Source organism: Rutilus rutilus, assembly GCF_951802725.1.
Source record: "Rutilus rutilus genome assembly, chromosome: 19".
NCBI lineage: Eukaryota > Metazoa > Chordata > Actinopteri > Cypriniformes > Leuciscidae > Rutilus > Rutilus rutilus.
Window position 1 is genome coordinate 35,333,009 of NC_140232.1, and position 25,368 is coordinate 35,358,376.

The following is a 25,368-nucleotide window of genomic DNA, read 5'->3' on the forward strand; positions in this document are numbered from 1 at the left end:
AATTCAAATTGTCTCAGAATTTAAATATCTTGGTATTATCATTGACTCCAAACTTAAGTTTAATTCTCAGATTTCAAATACTGTTAAGAAAATAAAATTTAATTTATCTAATTTTCGACATATCAGGAATTCTATGTCTACCCAAGCTGCTAAAATGTTTATGCACTATGATATTTTCACATATGAATTATTGTCTTACTACTTGGTCTCAGGCCAACCACTCCGCCTTGCTCCCAATAGAGACTACATATAAACAAACGCTAAAAAATTTTGATAAGAAACCACGTCATTTTCATCATTGTAAGATTCTATCCAAATATAAATTGTTGAGTTGGGAAAACTTTGTTAAGTTTTCAAATGGCTGTCTAGCTTATAAAATTTTTAATGGCCTGGCCCCACCACCTCTTAGTGAGTTTATGAGTTTAAAATCGGAAAACAGTCGTCTCACTAGAGGTACATTTAGAAGGGACTGTGTTATTAATTTTAGGAAAACTGCTTTTAGCCAGTCTGCTTTCTCTATTAAAGCCTCTAAAGAATGGAATGACATCCCAACGTCAATTAGAGAATTAAGTAGTTATAATGGATTTCGTTCTTCTTTTAAAACTTGGTTTTTTAGTATGCAAATATGTCAACATTGATTTTTTTTTCTTTTTTTTTTTTTTTTCTCTCTTCTCTGTTAATTTGGGAAATTGTAGGGTTTTGTTGTATTTTGTTATATTCTGTTATGTTTTGATTAAATTGTTGTTTTTACATTGTATTTTTAGGTTGCCTATTGTACATCTGGCCTAGGACTGCGGATGAAACCTAGCCTTTTGGCTAATTCTGGCATATTTTGACTTGTCATGTTAATATGCATTGTCCTTGTAATAAACTAAACTAAACTAAACTAAATCAGGTATGTGTAATGTGTTGTTGGTTCCTTGAATTGCTCAGCTAAACAGACCAAAGAGAGACTATTATTCATTTTAATTATACTAATACATTTGTACACATTTTAATTAGACAAAACTGATCAGATAAAAACCCATAGAGACTTGTTCAGTGGTTCGCCGCTGGGGGCGATCTCAGTAAATCTGCATAATTCATGGGTTCACAGATTGTCATTGTTCCTTTTCTGTCAACTGCATTAACAGTCTACTATCAGCCAGAGAGTTTGACTGAGAAAGCCAGAGAAGAGCCAAAGTGATGATGAATTGGTTTATTGAATAATCTTAGTTGTGCATGTTTCATCTGACCAGTACAGATTCAACAAGTGTTATTATACCAAAGCACAGGCAAAGGAAAAACAAAATATTGTTTCAACTTCATCCTGTGACTTTAAAACCCCTGAAATGGCTCTTACCACTCATTCGTGAAAAGCAATCCCAACAATCATAAGATTAAACAAAACCCTTACAGCTTTAAACAAAAAAAAGCTGCAATTTTAGTTCCCCCAGCGGTGTTCTCTCAGACGGCCACACTGTTGGGGATTCGGTCTGGAGACAGATACCAATACGGCACTTGCATATTCTCATTTCGGCTCTTGATGGTGTTGGTCACTTCAGCTAACTTCTTGCGGAAAGTCTTAATGGCTTCCATGACCGGTTGTTCAGTGAAGTACATATCTGGATAGTCGCCTAGAAACAGCTGGAGAAGATTTGCACACAATCAAAACAACGCATCAGTGAATTTGTAGGAGTTTATGCAAACTAGTTCTGAAGAATCAGTCAAACCTCGTTGTCCTGGAATTGACTGAGGGCCCAAACTGCTCCTAGATGCCAAGAGGAACGTCCGCGGTCCGGCAGACTCTCCATGATGTACTTCATATCCACCTGGCCCTTCTGAGCGGGAGGGGGCTTCCGCATGGTGGAAGGGGTGTTGGGGACCCAGGAGAACCAGTCGTACTGGAACACAGGACACAGATATCAGAAGAGTGTGAGATCACATTACATATTCATCCTGAAGAGTGTGTGTAAACGCACCTGTCCAAAGTTGACTGCAGCGTGTTGTGCTGAAGCTGTGAAAATCACAACGGTCAGGAACTCGACCAACTGCTCCCGAGTGTTCAGGGAATCCGGGAACTCTGTGAACATTGGCTACAGGTTTAGCACATGCATGCATTTAAGAGTGATGTAAACAATGCATATGCTAGCATACAAACAATGTAAACATGTTACATCCCAGGGCATAATTGACCGTTAGCAAAGACCTACAAATGATCAATACACCATTTTTCAAGTTCAAGTCCACAGATGTCAATCTGCTAACTCATGTCTGGTTTGTTTTACCCCCTGATAAAAATGGCAATTCAACCTTATCAATCAAACAGTGTTGTGAATCTTGTACAACATTGCTTGGTTTTGTTAAGTTCACGGATACATTTGAAACTTTACAATCTGATTGTTATTTTGGAAGCAGTGGGAAGGGGGATGACATTGTGGTTAGTGTCCATGTTTTCTCCGGTCTTTGGTTAGAGAGGGAGTTAGGTATGAATTATCCCCCCCCAATTATCTGTGATAGTTTAGAAAGTTCTTCCCTCAAAGTCAGAATTTTTGTGTTTGTTATTTTGGCAATAAGTCTATCTCCTGAAGTCTATTTGAAGCTTCCCTTTTTGTATTTTGAATATACCAAATAAAATTTGGAATGTTTTTGTAATGCTGGGACAGGAGACCTAAATGATCCTGTACTCACCACAATTCGTCATACCAGAGAAGCAAACATCCTGAACAAATGCTTGAATCTCCTTGTCTTTCTGAACCGTCTCATCACTGTCATAGTAGATCTTCACCACATCAGAAACAAAACTGGAGGAGTTAAATGAATCAGTAAGTGTAAAAATACACCTTGGTGTCAAATGCTTTACTAATTTGTTCTTTGTTTTTCATTCTCACCATTAGAATTTAAACTAGGGATGTAACGGTTTTCGGTCAAATCTGACATTGCATCTATAATCTAGTTTGGTTAAAAAAACAAAACAAAAAACAACAACAAAAAAACACATTATTTGCACACGTTAAGCCTTGCCAATTAAAACACTGAAGTGCAAGAAAATACGATAGAGAACATGCGCGTTAAGTTGTGCGTGAATACTAAATTGAGTTTCATGTCTTGCGTTTGAATGGACAAGGTCACACAAAACTATCACAATGCCCATCTTAGCGAGTATCCTAGTAAACAGTCGTTTATGTTTTAAGTGAGCAGTCGAGAAAGACAGCGCATGTGTACAGTATCAGTATATTGATCCATGCATTATGTCTTAAAGTGACAGCAGCCTAATATGCATGCATGATTATTTGTTCTTATTTTATTACTGGATTTTTGCCTTCAATAATGTTTGAAATTGATATGGGTTACGCTAGTAGTTTCGCTGTGGTATCAACTGGAATAGAGAATTGTGAAATTTCACTGGTATCTAAAAATTTCTCATAACCTTAACCCTAAAACCGAACCGGGAGTAATTCAAACCGTCAGACCCCTAATTTGAACATCTGTAAATTATGCATTTTATCAGGTACCTTTTGACTGCCTCCCAGACCATCATGCCGTCGTCTCTGTAGTAGTAGTTGGGCAGATCTTCCACTCCTCGAGCTTTCATGGCCTCAGGGAAGAACAGGGACTTATAGGTTAAAGTCTTCATGGCCTTTTGAATCACTTCCACAATTGCAGTTCCACCAGTGACATTAGCCTTTGAAACACAAGGACACTAGTGAATCTTTGAGTCTCTGACTACATTTTGTAGACACTTCTTTAGACAAGTGCAGTGAAGTCTACAAAACGGAAGCCAGAGCCGACAGCTAGATGACTGAAGATCAAGTCAAAGACGGGTTAAGACTCTTCAGACCTCAAAGTCATGTGAAAGAACCAGGAATAAACATGAAAAGAAAAACTATGGTTCCAAGGAACTTTATTCAGGGTTAAAGATACCTTATCAAAGATCCCATCTTTAGAGATGAGTGTCTCTCGAGCCGCAGTGTTGATGGCAATGGTGTAACGGACATGAGGTATTAGCAACTGTGAGGAGAACATAAGGCTGCAATGATTGGCTTCAAGACGACAGCCTTCAATAAAGCAGAAAGCCATGAGTTTCAAAACCTACCTTGTACACTGGATGGACTGCGGCGAGCTGTCTGTACATGGCTATGGCAAAAACCTCAGATGTCAGATGTGTCCTGAGAAGGTGTGTGACCAGCTGGTGTACACTAAAGTCGGAGGATTTCACCCACATCTTGGCCAGCATCCAGTCGTAGCGATCATCGCTCGGGAGAAACACAGTGTTCGCCTCCCCAGTCTGACGACTGAGCTGTTTCAGATCAAGTAAACCAACAGAATATTTGGTAAAAACTCAGAGCGCTAACTTTATTTTGAAGTAATATTTCACTAAATGATTTCTACAGGCACCTGAATAGCGATCGGCATGATTTCATTCTGGCTGTTCTTGTACAGAAGGCAGAAGGGAGCAGACAAATACTGCTGGGTTTTCGGGTCGGTGGCATTGGCTGGCACTCCCTTCAGTATCGCATAGTCTGCGATGTAGACGTTTCCCTCCTGTAACAGAGAGGCGTTTAGAGTTTGACCACTGCAACTGTCCGGTCTACACCACTGAGGACCAGGCATTATCTTCTGACCTTTAACTCCTCCTGTAGTGTGAGACCTCGATCCAGGGAGTCTTTCACCATCTCCTGCGTGACTGCGAACTCATCTGGAAGATTCGTGCACTTACTGATCATCACAGGATTGCAGCCGTTTAAGAACTGATAGCCAAACATGAAGTCCTCTTTCCAGTTCTGCATCACATATTCTGTCAAAGGGAATAATGCCAGTGAGTTTAGGGGAATGCAAACAATGTTTTCCCCACAATAAGTTGGACAGCTAATTTTTGTATTAGAAATAAAGAATTAACATCGGAAGAAACTGTTCAAACCTGACACAGTGTTCTTGATTGTCATAAATATTTCTTGAAAATCTTCAATATCTGTCCAAGACGACTGGAACAAGCTCTGCAGTTTGTTAAGACCAAGATTCTTGATCCTGAAAGAGATCAAACAGGGTCATTGGAAATCAATAATAGCATATTTGTTGAATGCAAACTGTGTAACCTACGCTTCAATGAAGTTTACTTTGAAGTCCACAGCTTTGTCAGCTTCAAACTGAACGTCCAGAGGGAGTTCACTGCTCGAGTTGGCATCTATGCTCATGGGGAAACCAGGCTGCCACTCCTTCCACCTTCAAGAAAAGTGAAATGACGGTGTAAGTGTGTTAAGCATTTTAAACTAAAACATCTGGGGGGGAATAAAGACAGCATTTACACCACCAAATGATAGAATATTGTCCAGGATTGTAACGGTGTCCTCAAACCTGAACAGTTGTTGTCTGGATTCCAGTTCCGTGCGTCTGTGATCATTTAGCAAACTGGTTTGATCCTCATGAGACAGTCGAGCTAAAGGAACACACATAAATTACAGTATTTGTGACATGCTTGATTCAGGACTGGATAGTGATCAGAGTCGGGATAGGACTCACCCTTGCCATCTCGAAGAACCACTGCCTTATCGTTCGCGATCCAGCGATAACAGGGGAAGTCGAAGCGATCTCCGGAGGGAGACGTCACACTGATGACTCGACAGTACCACTGATCATTGAGCAAGTTCTTCTCAAGCTTCACCAGCACGATGTCTCCCAGCAACTCCTTCACATGGACGTCGATGGGCATCACCTTTAACGACAGCTTCTGTTAGACAACCAGAGCCTTTGCAATTCAGTGGCCCGTTTCAAGCACAACAGAGGCCCGTTTCCAGCACAACAGAGGCCCGTTTCCAGTAAAACAGGCCTCGACTGGACATCACAGGGTATGTGCAAACATTAAAGAGTTTAATTGGGGGGGGGGGGGAACTAATAAAATACCACACAAAACACACAGAATTTTCACTGCAGTCAGGATGCCCTAGTTAATCTCATTAGGAATGTTGTTATAGGCTACAATATCAGTGGTTTTATTTTTATAAAACATTGTGAAAGCTGGTTTCCACCTCTGAATAAAAAAATAAAATAAAAAAGTTTGTGATCTTTTTTGCATCTTGCATTTCTGACTTCTCAGATTTGCAAGAAAAAAAGAAAAAAAGTTATGAAGTCCAATTCAGGGGTAAAAAAAAAAACTGCTTTTTCCTCAGAATTGCGAGTTAATATCATGCATTTCTGACTTTGTTTACTATATCACGCAATTATGAGAAAGAATTGCAAGATAAAAAGGCCACAATTATCTTTAATTGTTATACCTTGGCGGAAACAAACTTAATACATTTTCAAACAGATGTTAAATTAGATTATCTATCAGAGTGCTTTATATTGCTGTGAATAAACTGGACAAGTGAATAAATATGTGGAAGCTTTGGGAAGGAAAAGTAGGGTTACAGAAATGCAGTTTGGAGAAACTTTAAACAGTCATAGGGACTGTGATTTCTCACTTTTTGTGAGGAAACAAAAGGATTTAATGATCTGGTAAGTGATAAACCTATCTTTTGTGTTATATTTAATAACGCGCGTCAAGAAACAACAAATCTTACCGTTCCTATTGCCAATAAGGATTTGTCCAGCAGAGTCCGGTCACTGCATCCCTCCGTGCCGACCAGCGTCAGGTGAACATGATCTAATGTCCCAGCAAACTTCTGTTTACCAGTGCTGATAGAGACTGTGTACGTCAACATTGTGCTCGGATGGGAAGACAAGTGCAACTGACTCTCACACCTGTGGCTTTTTAAAGTTAAATTCAGTTTCTGATTCGGGTGTGGTCTATCAATCTAACCTGTGATGATAGGCTACTTGTGGTCTTTATCAAGAGATGCAGGTGTTACGAGATTTTCTGTTTCAGTGGGCGGAGTTACATGAATATTCATGCGCGGAACTGAGAATCAAGCTCCTTATCACAGCAGGATTAATGGATTATAGCCTATATATAAAAAAAAGTACATTTACTGTAGTTATCAATGCATAAACTGTAATAAAATAAATAAATAAAAAAAGTTGTTGGTTTAATTTAAAAAAGTAAGTTACCTGGTTGCCTAAAACATTTTTTAGTTCATTAAAAATTTTTTTTTTGAATTAATACAATGAAGGAGATTGTTTAAAAAAATAGAACAACTCAAAATAGTATGTTGGTATTCAGTAATGGTATTAACATGCCTAAGACTTTTGCACAGTACTGTACTTATAGGTCCTTGTCCATTACAAGCTTGTGATGTGATATGTTATATGAGCTGCTGAAGTTTGGATAAGCTGAAGTCTATTAACTGATTTTTATGGACGACCAGTAAAAAGTGCATCAAGTACTACATGAGATAAGAGCTTGATTTGTTCTTTCTGGATTAAAAAAGGTTGCATTTTAGTTTCTTAGGTGAAAAAATGAAGATTTTGCCACCTTGTTAATATGGGAGTTAAAACTTAAATCTGAGTCTAAAATAACACCAAGACTTCAATTTAACCAGATTCTGGAGCAACATTTCTCCTTTAGTTTTAGTGGTAACTAGAATGTCAGTCTTATCCTGGTTTAATTTTAGAAAGTTACTAAAACAATAAAGGACTGAGCCAGCGGGTTTCATGTTTCTCAGACACATGCTCTCCAAGTTTAACATACAAATCTCTCCCTTTAATATGTTTAACCCAATTTAACACACATTTAAGACCTTTAGCTTTTCCAAACGATTGATTAAAATATCGTGGTATTTGACTTTAGAGCTTTTTACATTTGTTTAGTCCCTTTTCCCCCAAATGTAGGATCATCTTTTACCCACAGTGTGTTTTTGTTGAGCTGTACATCTGCATTAGTCAGCAAGACCGTGGATTACTGATTAACTTGATCAGTTTGTGGGTCAGAAGCTCGTCCGGCTGCAGAAGCTCAGATCCTGATGGAGAAACATGAGGACTGGAGGAGCAGGAGCGATGCGTGTCGGCCGATGTGCTCCGTTCCTCCACATCTGCAGACCAGCGAGTGTGTGTCGCCACGGTATGATCATCTTCTCTTTAATCAGCGTGTTTTACACAGTAATGCCAAATGCATGATCAGTATATTACTCATGAATGATGCATGTTATGCATCCAAATTCATTTTTAAATGTTCATATTTGCTATTATTGTGAAATGTCGTGGATTATGGAACAGAGCACAGAGTTTGTTGACCTTATGTGAGCAGAAGGACTTTGTCTTGTGTCTGTATTGGCAAACACTAAACATGATGGTGAACTGAACAGAAGAATCACTCAGAGTAAAGCTGAAGATTAAACACAAACACACACTGACACTCTCACAAATAAAGTTTATTTACTGGCATTGGTGGTTCATCTTCATCACTCGGCAGAGAGAACTGAGCTTCACTCCATCAGACTGAGTTTTGCTGAAAGACTCTTATTTCAGTAACACTAAACCTCAGCCTGAATGTTCTGGTGTAACGAGAAGAGACGGCTCGGGTTAAATAACGCGTGACGTATACGTGCAGTGGACACGAGAGCAGGGGTTTCTCTAGTAAAACATTCTGGCTGAATCAACTCCAGAAATGGATATGAGTGCTATATAATGAGATCTTTCTAGAAGATGTTTAAAGCCTGAGGATCTCTGCGGGCTGAACTGTCTACGGTAACACGAGATGTTTGTCAGTTCTGTTGTGCTGGTGTTTATTTACTTCGCCTGATGTTTGACCGAATGCATTTATGTTTTCACAGTCAGAATGCTGATAACGGAGACGAGGAGGACGGAAACAGAATGACGAGGCCTGACGCTCTGATCTCGCTGGACGCTGAAGCCGATGTCTCTGCCAGAAGAAGAAAACCAACCCTCGTCAGGTTAGAGATGCTCTTCTCGTTCTCCAGCACAAATATCGAAACATTCTTACATCAAGAGACATTTACTGGAGAAGAAGCAGAATGACTGAAGATATTAAGTCTTATCTAATGAAAAATGCATCAAAATTAAGCGAATTTATGTTTAAAACAAGATCAAATGGGGTCAGAAAATATAATCTTGTTTTCACTTTGAATTAAGATTATTTTTCTGACTCCATTGTCAGATATTTGTTAGTTTTAAACACAAACTCACGTCATTTAAAAACAAAATCATCAAGCAAGACTTAGTGCCCTATCTTGCATCCAGCGCAATTGACTTTGTACAGCGACGCATGTATCATTCCTATTTTGCACCCGCGCACAGCGGACTTTTCCCTCCACAGACGCACGTCGGTAAATTAGGGAATGAACTTGCGCTCCCGGGGGCGATTCAGGGAAAAGAGGAGGCGTGTTCCGGCGCAAACGTTCCCTGCTGCTATTTTGCAGTTTCAGAAAACAATTCCGCCACTGACCAGGAGAAACCTCGTCTAAAGTCAGTTATTCAGATGCTATTTTAAGGGCGCATGCTCGGCCATAATGTAGCGTGAGCACAACACACACACACTTTGCTTCTCTCATCTACACAGAAGCAGTTGTTCTCATTTTTAGAAAATCATACATTATTACAAGGAAAAATATTCCACACGAGGGAAATCATTGTTGTGTCCATGAAGATGTGAAAAAATAGGCATAAATCTAGCTTACACATTTACCCAAATTATCATACGCCTGTTTAACCGAAGCTAATTTGTGTGTGTTTCTCCATCCCCAATGTCACTTCTCTGTGTTTTACGGCCCTGATGAGAACGTCGGTCTCCTCGGCTGTGAACCGCTCCTGGCAAATCCGCCGTTATAATAGCAATCCGCCATGGAACAAGCGCACCTGCTCTTTTAGGGAATGTGAGATGACGCTCTGATTGGTTTATTTCACGTTACGCCCAAACCACACCTATGAGTAATGAAGCTACTTCAGACCAACACATTTTAGATTTGCGTCGGGCGCAAGAGATCCGAGATCCGCCCACAAAGTTACTTGCGTTTCGCGCTTGATACTTGCGTTTCAGATCGTTAAAATAGGGCCCATAATATCTTCAGTCATTTTGATTCTCCAGTAAATCTTGATTTAAGAATGTTTCGATATTTGTGCTGGAAAACAAGACAGAATTTAGTTTTCAGTGTAAATATGGTTTTAATCAGTCTAATGCGTTCACACAGCAGCTTCACTCCAGATGTGTCTGTGCTTCTCTTGATTCAGATCCAAAACACTTGATCCTGCACTTCTTCTGCAAGTCCAGAGTGACTCTGAATCCAAGTGTGAACGCAGAAAACCGCAGTCCTGTCATGTGCGTCTGCGCTCTCAGTGTTTCTCCACTGCTCATTCTGAGATTGCATTTTACTGTTTTTATTCATTTTGAGGAATACCGAATGTTTTCGTGCAAGTGAGACGAGTAAATGCATGTAGTCTAGAACTAAAATCAGTGTCATGTTTACACAGCAAACACAACACACACACTCACTCACACACACACACACACACACACACACACACACACACACACACACACACACACACACACACACACACACACACACACACTCTCACACACACACACACACACACACAAACACACACACCCCTCCTCACTTTATTTCCCTCAACAGGAGGACAGGAGAGCTGTCAGTCAATACATGTGAACTAGTGTTACTTAATTGAAAATGTAACTTAGAAATTTTTAATATTTTGTTGTAAATTGAAAAAGTAATCTTATTACTTGTAATGAGTTACACCCAACACTCATACGTGTGCATTAATATATGCATATTATTATGATAAAATTTGTATGGCATATATACATATATTGTTTTTAATGGCACATATTTATATATATGTGACCCTGGACCACAAAACCAGTCACATGGGTCAATTTTCTGAAATTGAGATTTATACGTCACGAAAAAGCTGAATAAATAATCTTTCCATTGATGTATGGTGTGTTATGATAGGACAATATTTGAGAATCTGGAATCTGAGGGTGCAAAAATATCGAAACATTGAGAAAATCTCCTTTAAAGTTGTCCATTTATGTTCGCGATTGTGCAGCATATTCACTCATATTTACAGTAGGAAATTAACAAAATATCTTCATGGAACGTGATCTTTATATTCGAATGATTTTTTGGCATTAAAGAAAAATCTATAATTTTGACCTGTATAATGTATTGTTGGCACTAATATCCCCGTGCGACTCGAGACTGGTGACGTGATCCAGGGTCACATATAGATTCCATCATGGGATCATTTTATGGATTTAGTTTTGATTATTTAATTTTGTTTATATACATTTTTGTTTTTCATTTAATTTTATGAATTAAGCAGCTCATAAACATACTTCATCACAAGAAATTATTTAACATATAACCTGTTAAACATGAATATATTATGCGACATTTCTCCTTATATGGAGGCTTTTTGGCAAGAACCCTAGAGTTCTGCATAGGACCCGACTGAACCGTTTGTGTTGTGTTTCAGTCTCTGCGCACTAATTCCCAGTACCACAAAGTTTTTAAAGACATAAGTGAAGATGAACATCTGAGACAGAGTACGTATCCTCAGTTTGATGTTTGACAATGATTATTTCACTTTTGATGAACACACAGCGAAGCTTTGATTGGTTTATTCCAGGTTACACATGCGCCCTGCAGAAGGACATACTGTACCAGGGCAGACTGTTCGTGTCCGACAACTGGATCTGTTTCCATTCCAAAGTGTTCGGAAAAGACACTAAGGTAAAACCTGAACCAACACTATAGCGTTCAGAAGTTTGAGGTCAGTAATATTCTGAAAGAGTCTCTTCTGCTCATTAAAGCTGCATTTATTTGATCAAATTTATTCCTGTGATCAAAGCTGAATGTTCAGCATCATTACTCCAGTCTTCAGTGTCACATGATCCTTCACAAATCACTCTAATATGATGATTTGATGATCAAAAACTTTATGATTATTATAAATGTTCATATTTTTGTGATATATTTAATTTTTTTCAGGATTTTTTGATGAATAGAGAGTTAAAAAAAACAGCATTTATTTTAAATCGAATCTTTTGTAACATTATAAATGTCTTTACTGTCACTTTTGATCAATTTAATGTGTACTTGATGAATAAAAGTATTGATTTCTTTTAAAAAACTTTTACTGATCCCAAACTTTTGAACTTTAGTGTATTTTATATCTCAGCAAACACGGGATGTTCTCAGAATGTGTCAAGATTCTCTCAAAGTTATGAACAAACGTTCTTCTAGTGACATTGATAGAAAGTTTGCTTAAAGGTCTTTAATAAACAAAAAAAACATTTCAGCTGGATGTTCCTCTAACGGTTTTTAAATGTTACTTGTTTCAGAGAACATTCAAAAGTAACACTCCCATAATGTTTGAAGAATGATACAATGTAATGTTTCCTTAACGGTCACATAACCAAGAATGATTTTTTTTTTTTTTACGTTAATAATAAAGTTTTTATAATTTAATGGGAACTTCAGCAAAATGTTCTTAAAGCATATTTTTTTTCATCATATTTTTTTTCCTTCAGATTGCAATTCCAGTGGCTTCAGTGACCGTCATCAAGAAAACGAAGACGGCCATCTTGGTGCCGAACGCACTGGTTATTTCTTCGGCACACGAGCGGGTAAAAGAGGTTTGGCTTTCATGTGAATCTGCTGGTGATTGTGGTGGTTTTACTACAGTAATCACTGTTATTGTGATTTTTCCAGCATGTGTTTGTTTCGTTTCTGTCTCGAGACACGACTTACAAAGTTTTGATGTCCGTGTGTCCTCAATTGGTTGTAAGTTCTTCAGTCACACATTTAATTGAGTTCAGCTGAATCGTATAGTTTCTGATGAATAAATGTGGCCCGTCTGCAGGAGAAGAGTCCTGGAATCAGTCAGAACATCCTGAGAGCAGATCCGGCATCTCTGCCCACGGTAAGACCTTTCGGGCCCTTCATTTATACAGCGCTTTAACAACACAGATGTTTCACAGCAGCTTTACAGTGATAACAGGAGATTACAGTAACAGAGATTGTTTAGGCTTTACAGCAGATCTAGAATAAAGTTATTGTCCAGATAAAGTTAGTTTTGATTGATTCACTTCCGTTGTAAAGATCATTAGTTGTTAACTTAGGGGCCGCTAACACACACCGTTCTCACAGAAAACCCTTAATGTGTTCATTTACACGACAGTGTTTGGTGCTCGAGAACGCAAACTTTGAAACAAGATCCAAGGTGCAAGCGTTGAATAATAATTATTATTTTTTTAAATCATCTCCGCACAAACTTCAAAAATGCGAATCTGTGAAAAGCTGACGGCGTGCTCATGCGTATCACGTGTTTAGTCTATAGGTATGCGCATTTGAATATAAATATGCGCAGGCAAGTAGTCTTTCTCTACAAATGATACCCTATCATACACCCGAAATCCCTAACTCTGCTCTGAGTACGTATGGTCCCACTGTAAAAAGTGTTAAAGTAACTCTGAATCAGAGTTAAAGTTAATGATGAGATAATTAAGTGATGATTGAGCATAAATGATGAACACCTGCTGTTAACAATCACTAAAGGGAAGAGAAACAACAAGAACAGAATAAAAATAGAAACACGAGAAGTACAACTGAGTTCCAGATGAAATCAACTGAAGATAAAAGAAGACAGGCTCTATCACACACACACACACACACACACACACACACACACAGACTTTATCACACACACTGAGGGCTCTATCACACACTCGGTGCAATGCAGTGCGACACAAGTGTGTTTTGCTAGTTTCAGCCCGACGCAGTTTTCATTTTCTCGTTCTGCGCCACGATGTTTAAATAGCAAATGCATTTGTGCACCCATGAGCTGCTGGTCTGAGAACGAGTGTGTGTTCAGGATCATTGATGGTGTGTTGCAGTTTTGAGGAAATGAAATACACTGAAACATTGACCGACTGAAACCTGCTCTAAAGTCAATGGCGCAGTATTTTATTTGTTATTTAAAGAGCGTGTTAGTAATATGCGCCTATAGGGGGTGCACAATGCACTTACACTCTGCTTATTACACACACACTCTGCTTATTACACACACACACACACACACACACACTCTGCTTATTACACACACACACACACACACACACACACACACACACACACACACACACACACACACACTCTGCTTATTACACACACACACACACACACACACACACACACACACACACACACACACACAGCACACAAACATGCCAAATATTAAAAATAAAAGGATTACAATGTAAAAGATGATTATAGTGTACATAAAGATATGGTGAATCTGGCTTGTCCCGTAGATGGTCTGCTAGCGCTTTAACCTCACACACACACACACACACACACACACACACACAGCTTTAATCTTGTGCACGAGCAGATCCGTTTCATCGCTAGAGAAGCGTTCAGTTTTTCCACTTGCTAATTCCTCCATGTAAACAGTGAATCCGCCATGGCTCGAGCGCAACTGGCTTTTAAAGGGAATGTGAGACGAGACTCTGATTGGTTTATTGCACGTTACGCCCAAAACACACCCATTACTCACTAAGAGAATAGAGACGACACTTTTAGACCAGCGCCGGGAGCGCCGACCATTTGTCCAACTAGCAAAAGTGGATTCGAACGCCCTATGTGCACTTGCGCCGTGCGCTTTAGACCATGAGCTTAGATCGTTAAAATAGGGCCCTTCAGTTCATTCCGTCATCCATCCGTTTTCCTCCGGGATATTCAGGTGCTGCTTGATGTCTGTGCGCAGGATTTCCCTGTGGATCTGTCGGATGTTGACGCTCCGGTCGGACCGACGGCTCAGCTTGTGGACGACAGCAGCAGCTCCGACTGTCCCGAGTCACCGGCATTCGTGAAAACACAGAGTGAGTATTTCAGTGACGCTCAACGGCCTCATTTATAACCACTTTTAATCTTCATTATGAGTCCTAATCATAAATGTTCACAATAACCATTTAAATACATAAAAGAATGATTTCAACAATGTTTTACCACTGATATACACATTTAGATTAAATAGGCCATTCTCATTAATGGAGTTAAGCAGTTAAATTACATGAAACAAAATATTTTATATTCTAATAAATAGAATTTTTTGTAGTGGATGCGCTGCTTTTGAACACTTTTCCTGAGGAATGCTGTGTGTTAATGTTTGCTTAGCGCATGATAACAGCAGAACTCGTGACCTGAGGAAATATGTTCGCGCAAATAATGATCAATAATGCACAATCTGTTTACATTAAAAATATAAAGCAATTAAAAATACTATTTGGGCCGGTGGAAAAGATGGAGAAAAACTTTCTCTGAAATGTATTTTATACTATTTATTTATTCAAAAACAAGGCAAGGATCGGCTACTAAATGATTTTTTTGCAATGTAATGTGACGCACATCCGTATCTCATATTCTCCTAACTTAGAATCACGTGGATGAATATGCATATGCAAATGATATGCAGATGAGGATATGCATAGTAAAACGAGGCGTTGTAAGCTGATATATGGTTATTTCGGGGAGGAGACGCATGTGAACACAATCTTCCTCTGACTGGGATTATAAAGGGTATTCTGGCGTACGCACGCTTTTATAAGTCTGAATATTTTTTGCCATACGCCATTTTTGGCTTTCGGCCACACGTACACTTTTAGTAAGGATCCTACGCACAGTTTTATAAATGAGAGCCCTGATGTCTGCTGTTATTGTCTCTTTTTTCACATCGCTTGTGAAAGAGAAGTACATTTTAGTAAAGAAATACTATACTTATGTGTGAACTAAATGTAATGTTTTCAGACACTTAATTGCATATTATATACAGTTAAATGAAAATGTATTTAAATGTATATTCAGTGCAGTCAGTAGGACATAAGGTCATCTTTATGTCATTTCATAATTACTAAGACTTTCTTCCTTTAGTATGTTAGTCAACACATCAAAATAAGTGCACTTCTTTAAAGCATGTCAAAAGATTATAAAACATAATGAATTGAAATGTACTTTACAGTAAAACTTTATAAACTTTTTAACAACAGCACTTTTTTGGTTTAGAAACACACTCTTTAAGTGGCCTTTTGCAGTATTTACAGTATGGCAGTTTTAAAAAATTTACTTTTAAGATTTAAAGAACACTAAGTGCACATTCAATATAATTAAGTGCACTTAGTTGTACACTTAAAAAATACTTTTTTACAACTTTTTTTTACAAGAGTCTCTGTGTGATTCTCTCACAGAATTTCCGAAACTATCCCAAGCTTTTATTGAAGGGACTAAACGAGACGGTGAACTGGATTCTCATCCGCAACAAGAAATTGAACCTAAAACGAACTTACCATACACTGGTAAAACACACACACACACACACACACACACACACACACACACACACACACACACACACACACACACACACACACACACAGGTCTTGAGTCTCTCAGTGATTTCTGTCGTGTGTTTCATGATCTTCAGGGCCGGTAGAGCTGGAGTTGATGAAGACTCTGAGGCCGGTGTCTCTCTCTCTGAACACTCTGGTGTTGATCTATCTCTCTCTGTGAGTCTGATGTCTCTGATCATCTCAGTGTGTATTCATCAGTCTAGCCTCTGAGCTTCATCTGCTCTTCATCTCTCAGGGTTTGTGTCCTGCTGTTGTCCTCCTGTTACATGGCCTTTAAGATCGTGTCTCTTGAGGAACGTCTGACATCTCTTGTGTCCATGGAGTTTCCCCATAAAAGGTAAAGATGAAAATGATTTAATGGCTTTCATTCATCATAGCAGTTTTTTTAAATTGCTCACACACCAAACGTTCATTCACTCATAATCTTCAGACCAAGTCTGCAGAACTGCCAGCACATTATATGCTTTACACTAAAGTTGCATTTGTAAAACTAATTTTTGCAAACCTCCCCCAGTTCTTTACAGTAGACACTGTATTCAAGACTAACAGCTCTTGTGTTGCATGTAGGAAATAAATGCCACACTCATTTTCCTCATGTTTTGTGGCTTTATGTGTAGAGTTTACAGAGAATAGGAGCCATTGTTTGAGAAATTGTGCGTGAGCTATTTAAAAAAAACGGATATTAAATTGAGATATTGAGATATATCTCATATATTGAGAAATTGAGATATATTACATTCAGAGAACATTCAAAAGTAACGTTCCCATAATGTTTAGAGAATGATACAATGGAATCTTCGCATAACCAAGAGAACGTTTTTTAAACGTTTAAAAGTAACGTTTTCATAACTTAATGGGAACAATAGTGAAATGTTTTAGAACATATTTTTGTTAGCTTACAGCCATTTAATTATTAGCTCAATGTTAAGTGCATTATTAGATCTGGACTAGAAATGCTCAGATTATCATATGGCTAAACGCTGTACGTGTGGTTATGATTCCAGAGATGAATATCTGTCCTCTGGAGACACCGCTGAGATCTACTCGGTGCTTTCTGCAACTCTTCTGAAGCTGGAAAAGGTTTGTCTCATGACCGTCTCAGATCTTAACCTGAGATGAGGTGTTTCTTCAGGGTTTTGTTGTGAAGATAATATCACAAAACACTTTTAGATGATCCCAGCTGACAACAACATGTTCTAAGAACGTTTGGCTAAAGTCCAGTTGTTCAAAAAAACACAAAAAAAAACCTTAAGGAAACATTCCATTTTATCATTTCGCAAACATAACTTTGAACATTAACGTTCCTGGAAGAACATTTGTTGTTCATAATCTTAAAGGGACACTTCACCCATGGGAACATTGATCTTTATTGAAAGTGGGTCATATATGTATTCGAAATGTAAAATTAATTTTGAATTTGGTGCCGTCTTGGCCGAGGAAAGAAAGAAAGTAACTTCAGGACGCATTTGTATGAAAGACACCAACTCCCACAATGCACCACATTGCACAGCTGCGCAAGCCACTCCCACTAATCCTGAAAGCGCATATCTGCCTAAGAGAAATAACTCTTCCGTCTACAAGGCTAGCTACCACCAGAGCTTGAAATTAATTTCACACAAAATGTCTAGTTAGTTGGCGAACTCATTAGTGAATTACTCTTCATTTGTATTTCTTTCGAAGTGGTGAATTATTGCATTGTAACGTTACCTGGATGTTCAGTCAGATGCGGTGCGAAACTAGGATAGTTCACAACACAAACGTCCGTGTCCTCGTCTGATTCAGAGATTTCATCCAGGAGAAGTTGTCATTGTTGAAATTCTTTGCCACAGTCGGACTCTATCTCTGTGTTCGTAGCGGTTCGTAGTTGCATAGTGAGATCACCGGCGCCACCAGTTCGCCCTAACCCGAGCCAGTCCGGGCTCCTCGTCCGCGGCAGGCAGGTCTTCTGCCTCGGCTGCTCTTCGCTATAATGCGGCTTGTAAAGGTAGCCACAAACACCTGATTCAAGCATCAGACTTCTGAAATCCTCTTCCTCTATATCATATTGAGCACTCTCCTCCGCTATTGTCATAACTTTACACCTGTCTCCACAGCGCCTGTTAGCTTAGCTTCCAAACAAGATGGAGGATATTGCTTTTAGTTTTCAGAAAGTCAAGTCCCACCCACTGATCTGTAATAGGCCTGTAGCGTGAGCGGTTCCCGCCCCCTGGGAAAGATGAGGAACGAGTGTCTGTAGTCTCTACACTTTTCAATGAAATGTGACTTCCTGCTTATTATGACGCAAAATGATGATTTTTACGTCATAATAAGCAGGAAGTAAAACACTTAAATCCTTATTTCTCCCATCTCAGGGAAAAATGGATGAAAAATCCACATTTATTATAATATATGACTGGGTTTCTAACAATACAAAGCTTAATGCAAATGGGTGAAGTGTCCCTTTAACAGAACATCCCCTGTTCGCTGGGCTCATTCCCATAGTGATTATGATCATGAGTGATTATGAGCTCTTATGAACAACACAATTATGATCTTCTCCAGATTCACAGAAACCTGCAGAGACTGATGGAGAGCGTGTCTGATGTCTGACGGAAGATCAAGGCCAGTCACTGTCAGGATTTCAATGTGTTTCTTACTGTGAAAGAAAAATCATCTTCATAACCGTTTTATGCAAACATTAGAATAACTGATCTCAGTAATGAAGTTAAACATGAAATAAACATCAGCTGAGACTGTGTTTTCTCACAGGAATCTCACACATTCGACTGAAGTATATATATATATATATATATAAAAAAGAGTATGAGATAAAATTATATGAATATTTGATACTTTGTATGAATAGACTGTACAGTAACCCAGCCGACAAATACATGTCTAAGAATGTTTTGATAACATTTACACGAAAATGTTATTTCTGAACGTTCAAACGTCCAGTTTTTAAATGTTTTTAAAAAATATCTTGGCTATGTGAACGTTTTAGGAACATAAACGTTCCATTGTATCATTCTTCAAACATTATGGGAACGTTACTTTGGAATGTTCTCTGAACGTTCTGAAACAATTAGTAACATTTAAACAACGTTAGACGAATGTCCAACTGAAATGTTTCAGAAAACGTTCCATGAATGACATTTTGCAAACATTATTAAACATTCTATTAACGTTACTGGTAGAATGCTTGTTAATAACCTTGCCAGAACGTTCCCTGTTAGCTGGGAATTCACTTGCTGAATCTCATTACATCTTTAAGTAAGAGATGAATGAAAACTGTATTATTCTAATTTGAAGTGAATAAAGTTTGTCTATGTTATGATTGTTATGTTTTGATGTGATGTCACACGTCACACTGATCAGGTGTAATAACTGCTCAGGAATGTTTTTGTCGTGATGATTGTGATTTAGATGATGCACGACTCGACAGCGTTTGAACAACCTGAAGACTTTCACAGAGAAACAAATCCCTGTTGCTTTTATTTGTCTAGATGATTCATGTGAATCTAATATGAGCAGAACCAGCGTCTGCATTACTGTTTTGATCTCGTGTTCCCCTGGACTTGTGTGGACTTTTATGTTATTTCCTGTTTTGCGTCATGTTTTCCTTTGTAGTTTTAGTTGTTGATTAGATCCTGATTGTTCCCAGGTGTGTCTTGTTTGCCATCGATCACCCTTGAGAATAAAACCCCAGTGCTTCTCATGTTCTGTGTCTGCTGTTGTCCTTTGTTGAGGTTCTCAGTTCTTCTCCCTGGATTTCTCATGTTTATTTGGGTTTACTTTGTTTGTTATTATATTCAAGTCCCCCTGTGGTGAAAATCCAGCTTTTAATGTTGTTCATGTGTCTATGTGGTGTTTTTAATCTGCTTTAAGACAAAGCATGTGTAAGTTCATAAGTCGACACCATTGCTGAGTATTTCCTCCTTAAAACTGCAGTGAACCAAAGACAGTCTCAAACACACGCTTTGAATTGAAATCGCTGGTGTTTCTGACGTCACAAACTACCTTGTAACCAATCAGATCAACGTGTGATCGTCAACCAGTGGATCTCTGAGCTGAGTGAGTGAGTGGAGGCGGGGCTCATTTGCATATTCATAGAACCGCGCATACTAAATGAGGCAAGGGTGTCCAGTTACATTCAAGATATTTTAAGGCATGAAGGAATTTCTTTCAAGGAAAAAACTTTTAAATATGTAATTTTAGTGATCAAAGATGAGGACTTTGGCGAATCCTGGTTTTCTTATCCTCATGAAACAATGTTGTTCTGAGGGTGGTGGTTTGCGAAGGATCTCTTTCAGTTCGGCATTGTAAAGAGTGAGACAGTGAAAGAGTGTGTTGTGTTCTATGCTAATGCGACTGAATGTCATCTCTCCTCTCCACAGAAAACTATTGTTTCTCTCCGAGCTGGAATGAGGACGAGTGACGAGCTCGGGGGAGTTTGAGGCGTTCAGCTCCCAAACATCCTGAAAATACGTGACATTGAGTTCACTTCTTTATTTGCCCAGGATGAACATCTTAGATTTAAATGTATATGAGAATTGTACATTTAAAACTGGTTATTTTTTTCTGTTTAATCACTCTTTGCATAAAAAAAATAAAAATAAAATATTTTCAGAACAAATATTCCCTCCCATCTAACAGGGACCGTTCTCACAGCTTTGAATAACGTTCTGGCAACATTCTCTAAAAAAAAGTTCTTTACGTTCATTCAATGTTATCTGGTCTTTAATAGGCTAAAACGTTTGCACAAAAACGTCATTCATGGAACGTTTTTCTAAAACAATTTAGTTGGACGTTCGTTAAACGTTTTTTAAATGTTACTAATTGTTTCAGAACGTTCAAAGAACATTTGAAAGAAATTCTCATAATACTTGCAAATATTAAAATAAGTTCTGATAACTTTCTATGATAATAATCTCTAACGTTCGCATGACCAAGAAAAAAGTTTAGTTTGAAAAAAATATAAATTCTATATATATATAAAACATTTTTTTTACATGTTTTACGTTTTGATATAAAAATAACTTTTTCATAACTTTTTATATCATTTTTGTTCGCTGGAAGCTCATAAAACATGTTTAATTACAGAATAAATTTACTGTGTTTTTAAGGTTTTAGATATAAACATTTTTAATACTGCTTGTCATATGCAAAAAAAAAAAAAAACATAATTACAAGTAAAACAATTAATTATACGCATCAGAACGAAAATGCGCTTGTATGAAACTAAACGCCTCTGTGTTTCTGCTCGAGACGCACGAAAAAACCTCAATGAAAACATCACAGAAATATCAGATTTTATTGGAGCCTCGTCCTCAATACTTCGGATTTGCACTGAATATATAGCTAATAAATGCGCCTTTTTAACATTTGAGCCCCTGCCCCTGAGGAACTCTCTGCACGTCCCTGTCCTCAATACTTCGGATCTGCACTGTTTCTGTTTTGCATGAACAAAAGCCAAGTGTAACTCAAAGAGCGAACAGCTGAAAGTCACTCTCCTGTCAATCACGGTCACGAGTGTCGTCACGTCTGTCGGATTATAACCGGGTCCGTTACCTGGCGCGCGCCTCGTGATTCTCCATCTCCATCATCATGTCGGATCAGCCCTCATCTCCTCCAGCCGGGCAGAAGCCCTCGCTCCGGGCCCCGGGATCCGCTCAGAGCCGCTTCCAGGTGGACCCGGTGGACCCGGCGGACCCGGTGGCGGAGGGATCGGAGTCCAAGGGCCGGTTCCGGGTGGTGAACTTCCTCAGCCCGTCTGACGCCGCTCCTGAAGCCGGTGTGAACGGGGACACGGTGAGGAGCGAGGCGAGCCTGCACTCATCCACCGGAGGACTCAGTCATTTCTCAGACACACACTCCAGCACTTATTACCTGCGGACCTTCGGACACAACACCATCGACGCGGTGCCGAACATCGACTTCTACCGGCAGACCGAAGCTCCTCTCGGGGAGAAACTCCTGCGCCCGTCGCTGTCGGAACTACACGATGAGCTCGACAAGGTGTGTGTGATCTCCTCAGCTCGACACACACACTTACATTAATGCACGACTGATTTACTCTATACAGTGTGGCTTTTATTTATATTTCTCTCTGTAAAAAGTGTTCATTTCACTTACTTAAAACATTTAGTAAACCCGTTGCCTTAACATTTTTAAGTAAATAAACGTAATGCTTAGTTATAATAAGTTATGTAAACTTGATAATTCCAAATTACTTAATTTGTATTAATAATTAATATACTGTATATATATATATATATATTTTTTTTTTATATATTATTATTAAGCCTGAAGTTTATTTAGGCTACTTGATCATTTTAAGGCAACGGGTTTCCTAAAAAAACTAAATAAGTTAAGTCAACTGATCACTCTTTACAGGAGGCTGGGGCATGTTGTCACACCACAGTGAATATTATCAGAGTGGTTTTATTTAAAAAAATATTTAAAAAATCAGTTTCTGTCTATAACATAAAACAGAAAAAAATTACTTACTATTTATTGACACAGTATTACCTTTATTTGAAATAGGAAATATATCCAAAATTAAGAGTCATTACTATAGTTACTTGAAATAAATGAAAATATATAAAACACATTAACATGTTTTATTTCCTTTAGTACTTCATACACTAAAATTAATACAACTAAAATAAAATTATTAAAAACTAAACATATTTTTATTAGTTAGCTTTTGTTTAAAAAGAAAGACAGAAACACACATTTACTAAAACTTTAACTAAAGTAAAATGAAAACAGGAAATACAAAACATACAAAAATACAACATACACTATAACATTTCTCAATAATTGGATAATTATAAAATACAACACAGTTCATGAAACAGCAAACGTGTAAAAGTTAACTTACAAAAATATCTTGCCTGCAGAATTCTGATTCAAAATGAGTGTTTGGATCGGTCATATAGAACTAGAAAACTTTAATAACTCAAAACATGATTCATGCACTGAACTCTATGATTCATGCACTTTATTGTTTTTAAAGACATGCAACAAAAACGTGGTATTACAAACTCTGATCAGATTATATTCAGATGTGTTATTATGAGTTGGGCTGATTCATGTTTCTTCTGACTCATGTGACATCAGATGACACACACACACATGCAAACACACACTCTCACACAAACACTTACTCTCTCACACACACTCAGTCACTCACACACTAACACTCACACTCTCTCTCTCACACACACACACACACACACACACACACACACACACACACACACACACACACACACACACACACACACACACACACACTGTTGTGCTGCTCAGACAATAGTCTCTGTCACACACCCACTCCCTGCTCCACGATCTCCCGCTGCTGCTCCGCTTGCGTCACGATGTCAGTGTGTGACTCTGTCAAAGACCCAGTGTCCCGAACATCACTGAACACACACTGAACACACAGAACACACACTGAACACACAGGTTACACTAGTCTCTGAGGGGATGTTTGTCAATCAGGAAAACAAACGCACAAAACCCAAAGTTCTCTGACTCAAAGCGAGATCCTGCCGGCGTAACGTTGTGTTTTCACACACTGCTCAGTTCTGCTTCTGTAACTCGTCCTCAGATCAACTCAGAAAACATCAAACACACACTTTAATTCTTTATTTCATTGCACTTTTAATGTGTCTGTAGATTTCAGTCTGTAAAGGCGGTGAAATCTCTTCAGTTTTACACACACCAAACTTCTCAGTTTTATTCATATCCATACGCAGGGTTTGTTCATTTATCATTCGCCTGATTTATGCAACATTTTACTCCTAAAAACATGATGAAAATGAGATTTGTCTAATTTATTTTCTGATTTATGGAGTGATAAAAAGAGAAATATGAAAACAATCTTTATTATGAAGACAAAATCAAACAAGAATTTTGAACCTGCTTTATTCAATGTTCAGATTTCTGTTCTGGAAATGTATGCAAATGACTGCATATTTAATTAGATAATCCCTCATTTGCATATTTAAACATAATTTCAGAAAACTTGTAATACAAAACAGTTGTCTTGATGTACAGTGATTAAGTGTGGAATTATAGTGATATCTATAAGGTAAAGTTTTCACCTGTAGTCTCTCGTAACATTGAACAACTTCTGTGAAGTTCATTTCACTTTCTAAACCTCTGAATGTAATAAACTGATGATATTCTTCAGTAATACTTTATATTACAGTGTCCTTGTTACATGTACTTATTAATAACAGTAAATTATGCATAATTACATGCAACTAACCCTCAACCAAATCCTAACCCTATAGTAAGTACATGTAGTTGATTAATATTACTCAGTACTTTAATATATAATTACACTGTAACGACGACACCTTACAGTAAAGTGTAACCGGCTCTCCTCTACTCCTGCACTTCTCGTCCAGGTTTCTCTGTATTATCATGATGTGTTATGCACTGCTTATATTGTGCCTCCATGATAATAAATAAATGTGTGTTTTATATATAGTGCTGATCTGTGTGTGTGTGTGTGTGTGTGTGTGTGTGTTTGCAGGAGCCGTTTGAGGAGGGCTTTCCCAGCGGAGAAGAGCTGACGGCCGCCGAGATCCTCACGCTCAAAGAAGCGTCCGACTCCAAAGGAGGAACAGTGAAGTTCGGCTGGATCAAAGGAGTCCTGGTCAGTGTGACACACACACACACACACACACACACACACACACACGCATTTCACAGGCGTAACGATCAGCCGTTCACACTGATGGACGTTCATGATGACTCAAGTCTCCTTCATTTATACAGCGCTTTAACAATATAGATAGACCAACAGCAGCTTTACAGTGATAACAGGAGATTACAGTAACAGAGATTGTTTAGGCTTTCCAGCAGATACACTCTGGAGCTCGAGAACACACACACTCTGGAGCTCGAGAACACACTCTCTGGAGCTCTAGAACACACACTCTGGAGCTCGAGAACACACTCTCTGGAGCTCGAGAACACACACTCTGGAGCTCGAGAACACACACTCTGGAGCTCGAGAACACACTCTCTGGAGCTCTAGAACACACACTCTGGAGCTCGAG

The 25,368-nt window shown here is 38.5% G+C and overlaps 3 protein-coding genes across 6 annotated transcripts in view; 2 read left to right on the forward strand and 1 right to left on the reverse strand.

The window, feature by feature from the left end:
- Nucleotides 1–1,183: 1,183 nt before the first annotated feature.
- LOC311278206 (polyunsaturated fatty acid 5-lipoxygenase-like) lies at nt 1,184–6,708 on the reverse strand. 2 transcript variants are annotated; one of them, XM_084388865.1, is made up of 14 exons: nt 6,540–6,708; nt 5,500–5,692; nt 5,335–5,416; nt 5,080–5,202; nt 4,901–5,007; nt 4,605–4,777; nt 4,378–4,524; nt 4,076–4,279; nt 3,904–3,990; nt 3,495–3,664; nt 2,671–2,783; nt 1,962–2,062; nt 1,713–1,883; nt 1,184–1,626 (listed from the first exon to the last, which is right to left on the reverse strand). In XM_084388865.1, exons 1-14 carry the CDS (start codon nt 6,678–6,680, stop codon nt 1,447–1,449), a joined length of 1,992 nt encoding a protein of 663 aa, XP_084244991.1. In that variant the 5' UTR covers nt 6,681–6,708; the 3' UTR covers nt 1,184–1,446. The 2 variants fall into 2 exon arrangements, with proteins under 2 accessions (XP_084244991.1, XP_084244992.1); XM_084388866.1 differs by having other exon boundaries at nt 3,495–3,577; nt 6,540–6,703.
- A 1,112-nt stretch (nt 6,709–7,820) lies between these two features.
- On the forward strand, nt 7,821–20,006 carry gramd2b (GRAM domain containing 2B). Of its 3 annotated transcripts, none has more exons than XM_084389054.1 (14): nt 7,821–7,975; nt 8,688–8,807; nt 10,102–10,189; nt 11,377–11,446; nt 11,530–11,633; nt 12,434–12,529; nt 12,615–12,686; nt 12,766–12,825; nt 14,671–14,785; nt 16,148–16,255; nt 16,384–16,465; nt 16,545–16,646; nt 17,314–17,389; nt 18,851–20,006. In XM_084389054.1, exons 1-14 carry the CDS (start codon nt 7,878–7,880, stop codon nt 18,896–18,898), a joined length of 1,239 nt encoding a protein of 412 aa, XP_084245180.1. In that variant the 5' UTR covers nt 7,821–7,877; the 3' UTR covers nt 18,899–20,006. The 3 variants fall into 3 exon arrangements, with proteins under 3 accessions (XP_084245180.1, XP_084245179.1, XP_084245181.1); XM_084389053.1 differs by having other exon boundaries at nt 7,824–7,975; nt 14,647–14,785; XM_084389055.1 differs by lacking the exon at nt 7,821–7,975 and adding an exon at nt 8,481–8,601 and having other exon boundaries at nt 14,647–14,785.
- A 1,745-nt stretch (nt 20,007–21,751) lies between these two features.
- The window catches only part of LOC311278071 (solute carrier family 12 member 2), a 28,480-nt gene continuing 24,863 nt past the window's right edge, over nt 21,752–25,368 (forward strand). The window contains exons 1-2 of the mRNA XM_084388652.1: nt 21,752–22,306; nt 24,840–24,962. Of these exons, the coding sequence (XP_084244778.1) occupies nt 21,896–22,306; nt 24,840–24,962 (534 nt within the window). The 5' untranslated portion in view covers nt 21,752–21,895. The remainder of the gene's footprint in view (nt 22,307–24,839; nt 24,963–25,368) is intronic.